At 44.8% G+C, this 17,200-nt stretch overlaps 4 protein-coding genes across 6 annotated transcripts in view; 2 read left to right on the top strand and 2 right to left on the bottom strand.

Moving 5' to 3' along the window:
• LOC111836580 (phosphatidylinositol 4-phosphate 5-kinase type-1 gamma-like) overlaps positions 1-2,953 on the top strand; it is a 28,857-nt gene extending 25,904 nt beyond the window's left edge. For all 3 annotated transcript variants that reach the window (XR_011984648.1, XM_023797978.2, XM_023797979.2), the window contains one exon: positions 40-2,953. Coding sequence is in view for 2 of the 3 variants with exons in the window: in XM_023797978.2 (XP_023653746.1) it covers positions 40-42 (3 nt within the window). In the remaining variant the exon portion in view is untranslated. The remainder of the gene's footprint in view (positions 1-39) is intronic.
• Positions 2,954-4,414: 1,461 nt separating this feature from the next.
• On the bottom strand, positions 4,415-8,474 carry LOC111836619 (ornithine decarboxylase antizyme 1-like). Its single transcript, XM_023798064.2, is given in 6 exon segments — positions 4,415-5,055; positions 5,256-5,341; positions 5,491-5,666; positions 6,150-6,236; positions 6,238-6,295; positions 8,283-8,474. Coding segments are annotated over 6 exon segments (657 nt in total). The 5' UTR covers positions 8,405-8,474; the 3' UTR covers positions 4,415-4,927.
• A 1,053-nt stretch (positions 8,475-9,527) lies between these two features.
• Positions 9,528-12,381, top strand: LOC111836607 (uncharacterized). The gene is made up of 7 exons (XM_023798036.2): positions 9,528-9,553; positions 10,142-10,260; positions 10,640-10,668; positions 10,838-10,895; positions 11,016-11,150; positions 11,246-11,349; positions 11,451-12,381. Exons 2-7 carry the CDS (start codon positions 10,164-10,166, stop codon positions 11,877-11,879), a joined length of 852 nt encoding a protein of 283 aa, XP_023653804.1. The 5' UTR covers positions 9,528-9,553; positions 10,142-10,163; the 3' UTR covers positions 11,880-12,381.
• Positions 12,382-13,060: 679 nt separating this feature from the next.
• sf3a2 (splicing factor 3a, subunit 2) lies at positions 13,061-17,199 on the bottom strand. The gene is made up of 8 exons (XM_023798024.2): positions 17,087-17,199; positions 16,224-16,473; positions 16,078-16,124; positions 14,797-14,906; positions 14,434-14,483; positions 14,032-14,172; positions 13,733-13,801; positions 13,061-13,648 (listed from the first exon to the last, which is right to left on the bottom strand). The coding sequence occupies exons 2-8, from the start codon at positions 16,419-16,421 to the stop codon at positions 13,313-13,315; spliced, it is 951 nt and encodes a 316-aa protein (XP_023653792.1). The 5' UTR covers positions 16,422-16,473; positions 17,087-17,199; the 3' UTR covers positions 13,061-13,312.
• Position 17,200: the final 1 nt, after the last annotated feature.

The raw sequence follows: 17,200 nt of genomic DNA on the forward strand, positions 1-17,200 counted from the left end.
AAAACCACCTGACCGTCACCTGTTTTTTTTGCCCCGCAGTAGATTCTCCATAGCTGACGAAGGCGAGAGGACCAGAGAGCTGTAACTCCGGGCGAATCTGACCGCAGGGGTCACGACCCCTGTCACATGGTGGCACGACTGAAGGCTAGATCCCAGGAGAGAACAACAAAACAATGCTGGGGACAGGAAAAGAGGGCGGCGGAAATTGTGGAAAAGAATTTTCCCACGGGACGCTAAATACCAGTTCCCAGACTTCTCTTTTCCTCTCATTGTAACAAACTTACATACATAGCAGATCGACAGAAACAAAAAAAACACACCTGTAGTTTTAGCATGCCCCACCGTGTGCATATGTGTGAGCCCCTTCTGTCCCCCAGCTGAGGGGTGTGGCCAGCCAGCCCGTGACTGTCGCCCGTGTCGGAACACAAACCACCTGCTAGCTTATTTTTTTTATTATTTTTGCACCTTTTTGGACTATGTGTAATATTGTGAAAATAACATTTTTCGTTTGTATTTCTTAAAAAAAAAAAATTAGGAGAGCAGCAACAAGGTACTCAGAATATGTTTAAAGGTGGAGGAAAACGTTAGCCTGTGCTAAACGTCGATTTACTCTGCGACTGTATAAGATCCGAGCTGTTGAAATGTGTGTTTGTTTTATTCAGGAATAGGTGCTGTCCACAATCCACCCCCCCCCCCCCCTCCAACTTCCTTTTCATGTGAAGATCACCTCCTTCTGAATAGGTATCACTTCCTACATACCATGTCACTTAATAGGTTAAACATGATTTTTGAGCTCGGTTTGTTATTATTGTCAGTTATTGGTGCCATGAATGCCGTCGGGCCTGAGCATGTGTCGGCGGATAGCCTTAGCCTACTGGCCCTCCCCAGCCAGCCCTCCCTGTCCTCCATGCTGTTGACTGGAGAGGAGGTGTAAGATCTCCTATGACATGACCCAATGAAACCATCTGTCTAAAACCCAATCCCTGAGGGAACCCACAGTATCACTGCCCTGTGACTGGGCCCTATGACAGGCATGTGGTTGTGCAACATGGGGCATGGAATTGTGACAGGGGCCAGTAGCCCATAGAAGTGGCCAGTAGCCCATTTATGGGACTGGTAGCCCATTGATTGGGCTAGTAGTCCATTGATGGAACTGGTAGGCCAGTGATAGGGACAGTAGCCCATTGATGGAGCTAGTAGTTCATAGATGGTATTGCTAGTCTATTGTTCGGACCGGTGCTCTATTGATGGGGGGCTAGTAGCCCATTGATGGACCTGGTAGCCTTAGGATGGTAGCTGTAGTCCATTGATGGGGCTGGTAGCCCAGTGATGGTGGTGGAAGCCCAGTGATGGTGGCGGTAGCCCACTGATGGGCCCAGTAGTTAATCGATGGAGCTGGTAGCCCCTTGATGGGGCTGGTAGCCCAGCGATGCAGCATGGCCCAACAGCAGAGGCAGCAGGGGTGTGGTCAGACCAAACACTAATCCATCCTACCCCACAGTTTAGGATCTGCTATCTATTGTATATTTTGTCCACACCTCAACCCAACCAATGACCACATCTGCTGGTGGCTCCGCGACAAAGACGTTTACCAGGGAAGGCCGTCTGCTTAAAAACACTGTGGCTGTGTGGCATTCAGTCTCACCAGGTGTGTGCATGGTGACGGAGTTTCATGTATCATGTAAGGCAGGAATGTGTTTCCATGGGGACCCCTGCCCAAGCTCTGTTAAAACATCTTCCAAAGAAGCACAGCATCCTATTTTGCTCCAGTAGAAATGAAGCATATATGCATGTGTGATGACAGTACGGTGTGTGAAGCTGCACTGCATTCTGGGAGACTGGCCAAATTACACTAAAATTGCAGTGAAGGAAAATGCGATGATGAAACGGGCAGTTTGCAGTTACCAGATGGTCACAGACTTGTCTTCCCAACTCTGACACCTAACTGTCTGTCTTGTGAGTGGTTTGCAACCCAGCCTGCCGTGGTGGAACATTAGGACAATCTTCTAGGTCTAGGTTCAGCGGCAAGGTTCAAAGGTCTCAGAGATGGCTACGTGCTTCCCCACAACCTGTCAGTCAGTAACTGCCGCTCCACTCAGTCAGCTCATCTTTTCTTTTGTAGTCTGAGGTCTCAGAACGTCAGGTTGTACTGTAAACAGAGGGAGTGTTCTGTTGCATATAAATGAAAGCACTTTTTGTATAACTTTCACCTGGAAAACGCAGTCATATTACTCAGACCATTTTTGTTTCTGTATTGGCGTGAAGACCTGATTTGAACTGAATAACTGAAAATGAGATGCATAAACGCAGACGTGAAGGTCCGTGTGCTGTATAATGGAAGACCCTGCTGATTCTGGTTCCAGAAACAGACAATTGGACTGAAAGCAAAGAAGCGTGTTTCTCAGTGTTCAGTGGCCAGTAATGAGTTACTGCTATCAGTGACTGCAAAGCAGAGGTCAACGGTCATATTTATGAGTAACTACTTAGACTGCCTTATGTTAATGTGAGCAAATGGCAGGTTTTAGGACCACTAATGGGAAGTTCGTTTCTATAATACATAACTTGTTTGATTTTTAGAGTGGCGTTTGGTGAGCCGTTTGCTTCATCGAGTTAACAACATAGGACAGCGTTTGATTAGTGAGAATCACCAGTTTCTCATGCCAGAACAAGGTGACAGGGGTTAGTGTGTGAATCGCTCTGTGGTGGAGTCTTAAGACCATTTATTCATATTTTGTGTGTGCTTTAAAAATGCTGTTCACCATCTCTTGGACATTGTTTTTAAGCACCAAGAGTTATTTTTTAAATGACATAGCATGTTTTGTTTTGAACATCAGTAAGCCTATTTATCTATATCTGTACATATTTATTTATTCACTCATGAAGATACATAAATGGCTTTATATGTGTTTGAACTCTATACAGAAGAGAATAAAGCAGTTCCTGCTGTATCAAATACGGTGTTCCTTCTGCCTGTGCTTGCAGTGTGCAGTGTCTGGGAAAGAGGACAGAAAACCTTCAGCTAAACTGACAGTATTTCTTCCACACTTATGAGAACCAAATAAATGGGTCTATGAAAACCTCAATCCTTGGTTTAAAGAAATGCCAGCAAACAAAAACTGGCATTAAAGAGCAAACATAAAAATTGTAACCCAAGTGTAAAACATGTGAGTAACTGACTGCAGTGCTAACAAAAGTCTCATTGTGACATAAGGTGTCCATATTTGACCTCCCGGGAAATATAACTCGTATCAAATATACAAGGACAAATGGTCAAGTACTTAAATGCAGCATTTTAAGACACCACCTCCCAGATGGTGACCAGTCTCCACAAAACATTAGCGTTTCTCAAATGTCATGTCAAACATTAGACATTCAGTAGAATACCCAGTGAGGGATATCATACATCTTCTCAAATCAAGTCACATAGGAGAATAACTAGTTTAACATGTTGCAATCAGGCAACCAAACCAAGTAAAATCTTTAATTACTGCATAAAAAGGTGCCAGTATACTTCTCACTCACGTTTCTCAATAAGACATAAGTATGTATTATCCTATATTCACGCGTAATATTTTGTTTGCATTAAGTTATTTGCCAAATAAAATTCCAAATGTATATTTTGCAAGACAGATGCAAAATACCACTGATCAGAACAACCAACAACGGGTAGTTTAATGGGTAGAATAATGACCTCAAAGATTAAAAAAGAAAAAGCAAACGCCAACCTCTAAAACATGTTTTCAGTAGTACCTGCTTTTTACCACAGTGTGGCGTAATAAAGAAATCTAACACCTGACCTGGATTTCAGAAAGCCAGCACAGATTCCACATTAATTCATATTTAAACATCTAAAAAGGGCTAGCCCTAGCAAACTATAAAAATTAATCGCACAAATGGATATCATTTACATACCTGAAAAATCAGAGGGGCGCCAATTCCACAATAAATGACCAGCACTGTAAAGCAAGCTGCTCTTCTGTACTTAGCAGGTTATTAACCACTGAACCACACGTACGAGATGATTCACTACAATGGGTGAAATCTGATCAGATTGCTCCTCTGGCCATCCGAACAGGCTTACATTAAGACCCTCCCTACAAGGGTAGCAGTGGGTAAAGCACACTCACACCCCTAAAATAAAATGCCCACACATCCTCTTTTTTGGGACCTGAAAATGCCCAAAATGCCTGGGGTTTCACTTTGTTTCATGCTGACATTTGCTTTCAGCGGTCAGAATGCTTTCTGTGTGCATATTTGCATTGTTTTGACTCTCTTTGCATCCTGCCCTCAATGTCCTCTTTACTGCAAAGCAAAATATGATCACCTTACCTAAAATGTCAACAACGCTGACAGTCAAACTGCACGCCCAAACAAAAGCAGAGTCCAAACAAAAGCATCGAGGGAGACGCTACAGTTAAGGTGAGCAGTTTATTTTTGCACAGTTACAACATGCAGATCACTTGAAACGAAACAAAAACGCTGTACACATCGATTCATCTTCTGCAACAAGCAAGCATGTACACAAAGGCAAATGAGAGATTAGGGTCAAGTAACACTACACAACTTCACAATCAACAGCATGATGGTGTTAGACATTCATACAGCATAGAGAAGCACTGAGTAGCGTCGAAAACCAAACTGACAAAACTAAGTCTCTGCTACACCCACCACTGTAGTAATTCACGTAATATTTTGTCTACTTAAATTTTGCATATTGTAGACTGGGGAACCAAAATGCACCTTGAGTACGTGCAAATTCAAAGCATACATATTCATATCAGAAATCCAGCATTTAAGGGCAAGCTTCCCCGTCTCTCAGAAACGGGACGGCTGGCCTATTAGATACTCACAGTAAAACGCAAGGGCACACAACAAAACAGAATCACCAGAATTTCAAAAAAAGCTAAAACGAAAGGGGTTACATCATCTATTCTTCAGAGGAATCTCTCTCGAAGGTGTAAGCCATGAAAAAGGCATCGGGACGGGTTGGGGTGAGGGGGTGGCCCGGTCTCACAATCTCAAAGCCCAAGAAACTAAATGTTCGCAACAACACCGCTGTGAGAGAGAGAGAGAGACGGAGAGTGTGTGTTAGTTCCATATTACAACTTCATTTCTTTCATTTATTACCACGTTAGACTTCCCCTTTCTGAACATTTGACATTCAAAGAGAAACATCTGGATGTCTAAGCAAACAAAGAAAAGCTGAATATGCAGTTTAAAAATAAAAAGGAGAAATCAGTGTCGTGAAGACATACCTCTGTCATCACGGCCCTTATGGAGACAAATGAACACATGATGCACCTCCAGCAGCTCCTCCGCAAACTCCAACAGCAGGGCGAAGCTGGGGAGACAGCACGACCTTACAGCTCCATCCACAGACTCAGCAGAATGTCAACTGCACGTCATTAAACAGCCTCTGCGTTTTCATAATACCGGCGTGACTCCAGCGCCCGAGAATGCTGCGGCAGCCATTTGCATGCTCGGCCTCACCTGTCCTTGCTGCCCTCCGGCAGCGACCCCGCGGGAATCTCCACGTACAGGTTGTCCCCTTTCAGTGCCGCCCTCCAGGTGCAGTGCCTGTCCTCTGAACGGCGGGGCTCGAACAGCAGGAAGCGCACACGGGACGTGGAAGCAGCCCGGTCCTCGCGGACCAGCAACCGGGCGTCCTGCAGTGCCCGAGAGGAGAGGCAGACCCTGACGCAGAGAACTCACACAAAGACCTACTGTTCGCTGACACTGCAGTGTCACTAGCATCAGGGCAGCTCAAAACCGCTACACACACATCCCACCTTCTCCACAGGCTGACAGGGCAGTTATACATCTCAAAAACAGGAATCTTACAACATTCGGCTCTTGTGGAAAAATATTATGCTTCAGTTAAAGCAAATTTTAGCCAGGTCAGCCCTCCTAGACAAGCAGTTTAGAGAGTTAGCAAAGCTGCACCAGAATCCATGATGGGGGTGGGGGGGTGTATTCACAGCTCTAAGCACAGAGATCCGCATGATCTGCCCCCCAAAGAACACAGGAAACCATTCAACACAGTAACACATATAGCATGTCATCACCCAGAGTTTCAGATGTAAATCAAGCGCCCATTGACTAATTAACTTCCGTCACAGTGTCACTCAAAAAATGATACAATAGCTCACCGAATGGAAAAGTTCGGCTGAAAGATTGCGATCCCTCTGGTCGTCCCCTCGCCCACCTGGGATCTTCAGGGGTGGGAGAGGGGCATCAGGAGCACCACCGAGGCCCCGGACAGGGGTTACTGCAACAACGGGGGCAACGCCAAGGGCTGGGGAGGAGAAAGGCTTTACACCGGAGTTCCCTCATTCAGCAAAAGCAAGAAAATCCACACAATCCAATTTATTTTTATTAAGTGCCTTTCGCAACAGTCGTCCCAAGGCGCTTGACAAGGGTGTGCGACGATACAGCATCACATCCATCCTGATCATCCAACAGCACATCAGTAACTACCAAGAATAGCAGCAGGCACAGCTGATAAACCGATTTACCACCCCCCACGCTACCACAGTGACAGAAACTCAGTGCTGGATTCTACATGAACAGAGGTGACAGAAGCTGGCAGATGATTTGCTGCCAGGGACACCAACTACAAGGCGCTTATCACAGACACTTCCTGACACCCCCCTCCAGTGTCTCCCTCCCACGCTGTGCTGCAGAATACATTCTGCTTGTTAATGTGAAACTGAACAAGATGTTCTTACCACTCACAGGAGTCTACACCCATAAATTCTAGCACAGTATTTGGGAGTGCTTGAACTAGACCTACCAAGCTCAAAGCAAGGTCATGGTTCAGGTGTCAAGGTCGAGCTTTATCTGCTTTTATCACGATTCTAAAAACTAATACATTAATCCCGTAATTCTACCCAGAATTCCATGGCCAGATTTCCATACAGACTGTGAAATGCTATATCCAGCATGAGGACACAAATTCCTTCTTCCCGGCATAAAGCCGTTTAATGCCTCCCCAGGCAGGAATAAATATATTACACATAATCACGCTGGTCAAACATTAGCCTCTCATTTCCACCAGCAACATCCAGATGGATGTGTGGTAACTGAGTCACTCCAGTCTAAAAGCAGAGGGGGGAAAACTGCTTTCTGTTTTTGGTCACTGACATACCAAAGAATAATGAGGTTTCGCTTGTTACCAAGCAACATTTCTCAGAGAAGCCAAGGGACCTGACTATATAATTCTGCAGCTTCTGAAGGGAGAGGGTCCTGAAGACTTAACACACAGTTCCTGAGACACCATTATTACTTAATTACCATGAATGGCATACACCAACACTTTCCACTACAAAGGGCAAATTTAATTTTCACCATGTATCCTAAACACATGCTTGTGTGTATCTGTACTAGCACAAAGTATATCTTACTTAAAATCATCAAAAAATAATCACAGCATAGCTAAAGATTATTTGCGAGTGGTATTAGATGCATTATTGTTAGTCATCGGCGTGACTAGTGTGCATGTCATTGAGAAGACGCTGCGAATCGCACCCGCGCGCTATACCCGGACCCGGTGACGCACGACGCCCGGAGAGGGGGATGGGAACGCAGCGTCCCCACGTTAGCCTTTAGCCTAAGTACGCGAATCTTAAAACATTAATACCCCACCTGACGACAAAAGCCGGGAACCGTGTCCTTTGGCTGCATTAATGCTCAGCTATGGAAGCCTGTCGAATATGATCTCCGATGCCAGCTGCAGAATCACCTCAGGCTATAGCCTGGCTAGTGGTTCCCCGTTTAATATGACCTAGATTCTGTTTTGAAACGATCCTATTTGGATATCGGTTTCGTATTCTGGAACATCAGGGGGTGAAAGACAGCGATTATCGCCCGAAAGCCCACGTACCCGAGAGTAAATGCCAGATAATTATACACGAGGGACTCCAATCCATTAGCCGACTAGCTCGCCGATTACAGTTCACTGTAAACTGCCAGACCGCTGACGTCACACGTAAAACGCTGCTAGCCTGAAAGCTGCTAACTAGCTATTAACCAGAGGTGACTGATTAATACCCAAATAAATTACTGTTACGGCAAGTAATTCGGAAAAAAATGTATGACAGATTAATACGTGACGTGAAATATAGCTGGACAGTTAGACCTTACGCGACATCTTAGTTAGGTTTCATCCATGGCCTATAGCTAACTCGCTAACCATCCATACGGCGTGCTAACTAACTATCTAAACGAACGTTCGTTACAGGTTAGCCACCACCTGCTTTCCCTTTCGACTTTTCCCCCCTTACCTTTCGCCTTCGGGGGTGATGTTACTGGTCAGACTAATAATCGGCATATTGGATATATTTCTTTCTTTTTCCCTTACAAAACAATGACTATTTAATATCGTTTGTAGGTTAGATTTAACCATCCGGCCTCCGTCCACTCAGGAATCGATTTTCCCGTCTCTCTCTGAAAGCTGGTAATCTCGGCAAGCGACGAGGCCCGGGGATTTTTATCAAGGGGGCGGGAATGACGGAGTGACGTCACCGGCCTTCGCGTAGAGAGGCGGGCTGTGGGTCAGAGAGAGGCGGGCTGTGGGTCAGAGGGAGGGGGGCTGGGAACAGAAATGCGCAAAGCGGCGCGCGGCACTGCACGTATTATACAGTATATTAATACCCTTCGCTGCGTGGAATCGCTCTCGCTGAAGGTTGATAACTATGTAAAACTATTTCAAACATTCTATCATAACACCTGAGATTGTTTTGCATCCACTCAACTGCTCAAAGTCAAAGACGTGAATGAGTTTTATGTTGGAGGATATATAGCTCCATAATTTATTCAAAAGTCTGTGTTTGAGGGGGATGAAGCCGAATCAAACATTGGGGGACACACACCCCCGAGTCATACTCCAATGCCACTGTATCCACTCTATAATAGTGCAATATCCAAGACAGCAGAAAATTATCTCGCCAAAGTAGACATGATTCAAATTCTTAGTAATCTTTTTAAAACTTTCTCTTAATATTTTTTTAATTCTTCTCATTATTTCTCATATGCATCTATTTCCTACTTTAATTCATTAAAAAATATATGGAAAATAAAGCCAACGGGTTACAGAGAATTTTCATAACAAACATTTCTGCTGGGAAACAAAACCATTCATGCAGATAAATAAATAATAATTAATCAGTGTTTGTTGGCATGTTTTTCATTTCTATTGCCTTGAATCCACATCAATTGTTTCAAAGTAGCATGATTACAGTTATGATGTTGTATCAGTGATGCCATTGTTTGACGGTTTTCCTTTAACCAGGGGCAATATGAATACAAAGTGTGGCAACATTGCTGAATATGCTGGCTAGTTATCCTGGAGTGCAATGTGAAGCTATCAGCTAGGCTAATAGCAGGACAGGCTAAGCTTTTTTGTTTTTTCATTATGCTGCACCTGTTTTCAGCTGTCAGACGAACAGGAATGTGGGGCAGCCCCTGGGCCATTGTTCCTGAAATTAAAGTCCACAGCAATTGCATTTCAAGACTAATTCAGGTAAGAACCACTGTCTCGTGGTCCCGTGGTCAGGTGGGTGACTTGTGTCTGTGTGTATTGAACAGATCAGTTATTTGATGTCTACTTCTTCATATTTCTTTCTGTTCTTTCCCACTGTCTCTCCTTCCTGCGCCAGGCTTGTGTCTATTTTGAGCTGGCTGTATAAACTTTCTATGTAATCAGCTCTGCCATGTCTACTGAAAGCACAGTGGTAAAAGTAACATAAGAAAAAAAATGGCCTGTTGCATTTAAACTGGATTCTTGGTTCTGTTTGATAACGGCACCTCCGCAGCGTAAGGATTTGTCATGTTGATTTGTACTGGCAGATAGATTCAGCTTAATTAACTGTAATTGACATTATGGGAAAATCAAGTATGTGCATTACAATGCTGTATGCGTTGTGCCAATAGATTCTCTACCTTAAATAATCTTGATTGAGTGAAGCCAGTTTAAAGGACTGGTGTGATCCATATATGCTCAGTCAATGGCCTCTGCTAATGCTATTGGTGAAAAAAAAAATTACTTAATGTTAATGTATTAATTATATTACTTTTTAAATGGAGTATTTAAATGGCTCAACTGTCCAACACTACATTTTCACAAGTCCTGAATTGGTTGCAGCGGGAACTCTGTATATGTGAGGATGGATGAGAGTACATTTGAGATGTTTGAAGAAGAGCTCAGGTCACCAGCGCAGCAGGAATCTGCACAAAAACCCATCAGACATGTTCGACGTGCAGGTATGTTTTGTAACAACCTCTATTTCACAATGTTTCTGTCATGCTTGCTGTTATGCAACATTCCCTAGAAGCTAACATTACTCTTGATTCTTTTTCTTACTATGGAAAGCAAAATAAAAGAAACAACAAATAAAACATAACCCATCACCTTTGTTGTCCTAGAAGAGGGTCAAGGAATTTCTATTTGTAGTGTTCTAATTGGCATTCAATTTAAAATAGGACTATAGTTATGAAAATGAGTTGCTATACATATACTGGCCCTTGAGTATTCAAGATCATTAACCTCTAAATTAATATAATGGCAAAAGGTGACAATTGGAACTTAATCCCCAAGGGTCTAGAACCACAATGTACAATCATACCCTGTTATCCCTTGCAGACACCCAGAGCCTAAAGAGAACGATAGAGGTGAGTTATAGTTGAACACTAAGCTTAAAGGTTTGTACAAAATGTCTGTATGCATGTATGTATGCAGCAAGACCTCTCACTGCTCCGTCGCAGCATAGGTTGTGTGTAAATTTAAACTAAAAGTAGGAATCCATATTTCTTTATGATCATGATGCCTCTCCACTAACAGAACCTACCCAGTCCGCAGCCAGCCCCCAAAGTGACCCAGAAGGAAATGTCGCGTGGACGTGCGTATGACATACATGCATCTTAGTTTGCTTACCTACGTGACATCAACCGTCCGTCTCTGTTTACGTGTCAATCTGCATGTTTCTTTGGATGCTCTGCCCCCCCCCCGAATTCTGCAGTATCGTTGCGTCGTGCATTGTCTATCCCGAGCTTAAGCCAAATCGAGGCCCCGTGGAAAAACATCACACTGAACCGCTGTCTGATTCTGGCCATCACCATAGTACTGATCGGCTCCAGCTGCCAGAGGCTGCATGGTGAGTGGAGATCGACAGTAAGACTCTTACGCCCTGTACAGATGGTCGAAGGAGGGCACTGACTTTACGTCGTTCTAAATTATTTCCTCCCACAGAGGTTTTGCAGGCATGGAGACATAAGGATAGCCCAGAGGTCTCAGATCCACATACTCTCTACCTGAGACATGTCAGTCTGAAGAAGGAAGTCTCACTGCAGCAGGTGGCAAACCACAGCCTGTTATGGGCTATCACTTCAGAAACAAGATGGAAAGTTCAGGGCCAGAACACAGCTAAAACCACATCTTATTTCATATCTTCCAGGCCGAGAGCTCACTATGGGACAACTGGTTCTGGGACTGGATACTGGATGATGGAGATGAGGATGAGGAAGAGAACTTGAAAGGAAGGTCAAAGGTGAAGGGCAATCAAAGAAGGGGTGGCCGTGGAGGTGTCGGACAGCCCAAACACAAGAAAGCCACGGAGAAGGTCGTCAGGGTACAAGAGGGGAAAGCGGGTGACAAGAGAGAGCGGAGGAAGAAAGACAGGCATGAGAAGGGGGAATCACTTAGAGGAGTGGCCAAGGGGCATAGGAACAGGGAGAAAGTGAGGGGGCGAGGGTTTGAGGATAAAGCAGAAGAGAGAGCCAAAGGAAAGAGGCATCAGGCAGAAGGACACAAACAGGTAAAACGACAGCAGGAAACAGCTGAGATAAAGAGGGCTGGAATCAGAACCCACAGGCACAGTATGTAAGGAGAAACCTTAGTGGGGTTTCTATGACGGTGTATATATCCAGAGGCTTATACAAAACAGGTTTGAGTTCCATCAGTAATATCAGATAAAGCAACGTGTTCAACATACTCGTATCCCAAGTATGAAGTCTTGCTAACAGATGCTAAGCTCAAATTCTGACTGTCGCTCCCTCTGTGATTTCTTAGGCATTCAAGAAAGCAACATGTAATTTCTGTACCACGCGTAAACTGCTATTTTTTAGAAACTGCCTGCATGGTTTAAAGAACAAAACAGTGAAACAAGACTGTAACAAAATGATTCCATAAGTGACCTTGTGTCAGACCCACGTTGGGGCATCATTTCACAAAACAACTCAAGCCAGTATGTGATATTAGTGACACTGTGATCACTCACTTATTGAAGCCGTAAAATGGAGAGACGGACATCTGGAATCCTGCTGATTTGAATTGCATGTTTTGTGCGCAAAATATATCATAGGAGAAATAAACCAGCATGGTTTCAAGCTTTTGAGTTTACATTCACTGTGAAATTATTCCAATAAAAGGCTCCACGTCATACACAGTAATTTCTGTTACATATAGGTATAGAATCTAAAGCTTTTTGAAACTGTTTTAAGTACCACCTTGAAAAATCAACACAGTACTAAACCTTATGTTGTGAACCCTGTTTGTAACAAGACCATTAAATTAGACATTTCCTTATGTTTCCAAAATGGACACTCACAGAAATAGCACTACATGAAGTGCTATAGTCTTTGCCTTCCCCTACAGGTTAGCAATTAACCACATATAATTAAGCACAACACATGGTAGTTCTTGCCTGTTCAATCAGATCTCCAAACTGTTTTCTTGAATCATATATTTCCTTAACGCTAATAATTAACAAAATTGCAAGTGGCTTTGGGCAGCTTAAAAGAAAATGTTTAAATGAAGAAGTCAGCTAACTTTACACAGGGTGCTGGTTAGTGGTCTAAGCCCGTGTCTGGAAGGTCGCGGGTTCAAGGCCCTTTAAGCCCCAGCCCCATGGACGCTGCTGTGGGTGACTGCCCTTCTCTGCCAAGCTCTCATATACTGCAGGGAACAAGATGGGGTAGGCGAACAGAGAATTGCCCTACGGGATCAATAAAGTGTCATTCATTAATTCACATTTAGTCTTGTGACAAATACACAATGCAGACAAAATGTGCTGATGGCTCATTTTTTATTTATAAAAGTAATTGTCGTGTGAGGCGGAGTGATACCAGGGGGGGTGGGGGGGTAAGCACACTCTGCGCACACACACAAACACAAATTATTTTTTTAAAAGTAACATGGGAGGAGGGGGGAGCTTTCAAAAATGTATGTAGACTGTATAAAAGCCATGTCCTGAGGATTTACACAACCAAGAAACTTGAAAATAATAGTGACAAGCGGAAAGTTCTAGAACATAAAATACTAGTTGGTTGGTGGGGGCGGGGGCATCCCCCCGGGGCCTTCGGTCGGCAGCGGCGGCCTCATCATGGGGGGCACTGGACCAGGTGGAGGCATGCCTGGAGCATGGGGCATTTGAGGGGGCATTTGAGGGGGCATCTGTGCAGACCCTGGACCCTCCGGGGGCAGGGGGGGCAGGTGCATACCACCGGGAGGCGGTGGGGGGACTGGTTCACTTGTGGGAGGTCGTGGACCAAGCCCACTCATCAGAGGAGGTGGCCTCTTCACCCCCATGGGGGGCACCGGACAGCTGGGTGGGGGCAAGGCTTTCTCCATCTTAAAGTGAAACTGCAAAAAGAACTGTGGGGGGAGGGGGTGTATTATTATTAGTGATAACTGAACACAAAAATACCTTAAGACTGTGGGTGTCTCTGTCTTATCTACCTGTTTTGTCTCTCGGTTCCAATGTGTCCAGAACCGGCTCTCTGCCTTGTCAATCTCTCTGCTGGGAACCTGCGGAAACATGGAGCTCATTAGGCACTTCGATTAAAGATGGGGAGTAATGAACCTGACAGTGTCCCATCACCCCGGATGAGATACCACTGACAAACTAACATGCTTTACTAGGTTCTGCAGCAGGACAGACCGTAAAGACTATTTTTAATTAAAATGCATTTAATTTCCTCCCACTGAGCATATTATCCAGACCCTTCCATTCAAACGCAGAAACACTACAGGGGCACCTTGAAGGCAATGGTCTCGTAGGGCTCTGCCGCTATGAGCAGGTACTGCCAGCGGCGGTCGGGGGGCTCGATGCGCTGCTCATAGGCTGACATGAAGCGGTGCCGTGGTCCGATTCCCTCCGCAATCTCCGGGTAATCGATCTGATGGGAACCCAGAGCAAAGAGACACGGCGAAGCTTCAGAGATGGAAACGAGGGTAAGCAAGGCAAGGGCCGAGCATGCATGCGGCAATGTGCAATCGCATGCGGCAATGTGCAATCGCATGCGGCAATGTGCAATCGCATGCGGCAATGTGCAATCGCATGCGGCAATGTGCAATCGCATGCGGCAATGTGCAATCGCATGCTGAAAGGAAAAAAAACAGCATAGCAGAGCCATGGTGGAAACGTAAAGGTAGCTCACCTGGAAGAGTAAACTCTGCTGCCCACTCTCTGGGTCTCTCTGTTTAGTCACTATTATAAAGGGGGAAAAAAAGTCTTAGATTCACAGACCTAAAATCCAGGACACAGCGGATACAAGAACAGCAGCACGAATCTTCATTCCCCATGAGAGACAGAGCACTCAGTGATGCTGCCAACACACACAATTTCATTTCATTCCTAGAATTTCACCCAGAAGCACATTTTATTGCATAACTCTCAATACATCTCTTTCTAATTAGTCATACACTTAGATGTGAATTTGTGTTACTGGCTACTTCATTGCATGTCTGAGCTCATCAAATCCTTGTTTTTGGTGAGTGAGTGTGAAAGCTCTCACGCTCACCTTTGTATCCTGGGCGACCGATTTTCACAAACTTCTTTACTTCCACCTTCACCTTCTCCGGGGCCGGCTGGGCTGGAGCCTCTTTGGCCTCCTTAGCGGCTCGTCTCGCTCTGAGATGGACACGCGGTTACAGGGTTAGACCAGCAGGGGCGTCATTAAAGGGTGGTGGTGGTGGGGTGTGTGTTAGAATGATTCCAAGGGACCATAAGTGATAGGGACCCTAAAGATAGCTGGACTGGCCCAAAATCTCTGATCTCTGCAGACCAGTAGCACCACCATAGTGAGATGGCAGAGATGCACCCACTTGTTCTTAATGTGGCAGTGAAATGAACAAGTAATAAGCTTTACATTTTACTATAACAACTTATAAATAGGTCAGCTCCATTCCCTGCCGCTGATCTATGTCCGGGTCGCTCACCAGCCACCTCCTCCAGCTCCAACAGGGGAATACCAAGGTGTTCCCAGGCCAGCTCAGAGACGTAATCCCTCCAATATGTCCTGGGTCTCCCCCAGGGCCTCCTCCCGGTTGGACATGCTCGACACACCTCCCATGGGAGCCGTCCAGGAGGCATCCTAGATATATGCTCGAAATACCATCTGGCTCCTTTCGATGCTTTGAGCCCCCCCCCCAAATGTCGGAGCCCCTCACCCTATCGCTAAGGCTGAGCCCAGCCACCCTGCAGACGATCCTGAGGCCCCTGAACTGGACCCCCTCCACCCCTTGGCTACACCCACTGGGGATAAGTCTAACTTATTGCTGGCAATGCGAACCAAACTCTCACTCTGTTTGTACAGGGACCTGATAGCCTGCAACAATAGACCCCATACACATGAAGCACCCCTGTACCATGATACTGTACCAGCCTAGACTGGTCAGGTGCCAAGTGCACTTATGAACAGCCTAATGTTCCAACATGCTGTTCGTTACGGAAAAATTGTGGTTAACACGGAAGTCCAATAACTGATCACCGCTCAAATCAGACAGGCCGTTTCTCCCAATCACACCCTTCCAGGTTTCACTGTCATTACCCATATGAGCATTAAAGTCCCCTAGCAAAACCATAGTGTCCCCAGTGGGGGCACCTTCCAACACCTCATCCAAAGTCTCCAAAAAGGCCAGATACTCTTTACTGGTGTTGGGCACATACGCACAGACAACAGTCAAAGTCCTTCCCCCGACTCGAAGTCGAAGGGAGCCGACCCCCTCGTTCACCGGGGTAAACTTTAACGCGCTGGCACCAAACTGGGGGTGGAATAGAGAAATAGGTCAGCTATACTTACAAATTGGTCTGATGCTTCTTCCCCTGTGTGTGAGCTAAATAGCTCCCCTGAGGAACAGCAAGAAAACATAAGAATCACACTTATTCATTCTGACATCAAGAATCATTATATAATACAGCGTATATTCCCGTTTCCTCAGTAGTTACCTCGTTGTTGTGCAGCGTGAGGCACAGTTTGCACTCATAGGAACCCAAATGATTCTTCATAAAATAAGGGTCCTTGTTAATGTCGATGGTCTCCAATGCCAGCTGCCTTAAACGCTCTCGACGGTCGCGGTTACTTTCCGAAGCCGAGGCGACCCCGCCGCTCCCGGTCTTACCGCCGGCTCGGTGTTGGAAATCCATTGCTGCGGTTAGGTGAATTCACCGGCAGAACAGCCAAGAACTACGTGGTCACCTGAAATTTTAGCAACGGAAACAGGACATAAGGTTATACTTAACCTACGTTTATATGTGTATGTAGCGAAAAAGTCAGTCCGGCCAATATCAATCAACATCGAAATGAACTCAAACATTGAATTTAAAAGAATCCACCGTGTTTTCGAAAATTGCTTAATTACTTAAACCTAATATTTTTGAACGAATGAAATATAACGAAAAATGAAGTTTCATCCTATGATCTGTTTATTCGACCGTTAAGAAAGGTCCAGATCATTTGAAGGACCAGACCTCCAAATACAGCCAAAACGTTTACCAAACTAGTAGCTTACAATGCTATGGCTTGGACTGATTCATTTTTCCGGAAATCAATCACACGAAAATACAATATGAAAAAGCACACGCGTGTATCATTGTATCAGTTTGATTTTTTCCTAATTAGCACATAAACTCTAGTTAGCATAGCAGCAATGAGCGAGTCATCTTGATCACCATACATAATAATTTTTTATAAATTAAAAAAGGTACAAAATTGCAATTAAAACTAACTATGACGAGTATACAACCTAGTGTATGAGCAACTAGTGAATAAACATAAATCTTAAACAATTTCAATGAACGAATTCACTTACCGATATCTCGCCGTCGAATTCACGCTAGCGTTACAAAACACTGCGCATGCGCTGAAAGGATTTACTTCCGGCAATTTCAAGTTCAGTAAAACTTTATAGACAACAGTGTAATAA

This window comes from Paramormyrops kingsleyae, chromosome 21, assembly GCF_048594095.1.
Source record: "Paramormyrops kingsleyae isolate MSU_618 chromosome 21, PKINGS_0.4, whole genome shotgun sequence".
Taxonomy (NCBI): Eukaryota; Metazoa; Chordata; class Actinopteri; order Osteoglossiformes; family Mormyridae; genus Paramormyrops; species Paramormyrops kingsleyae.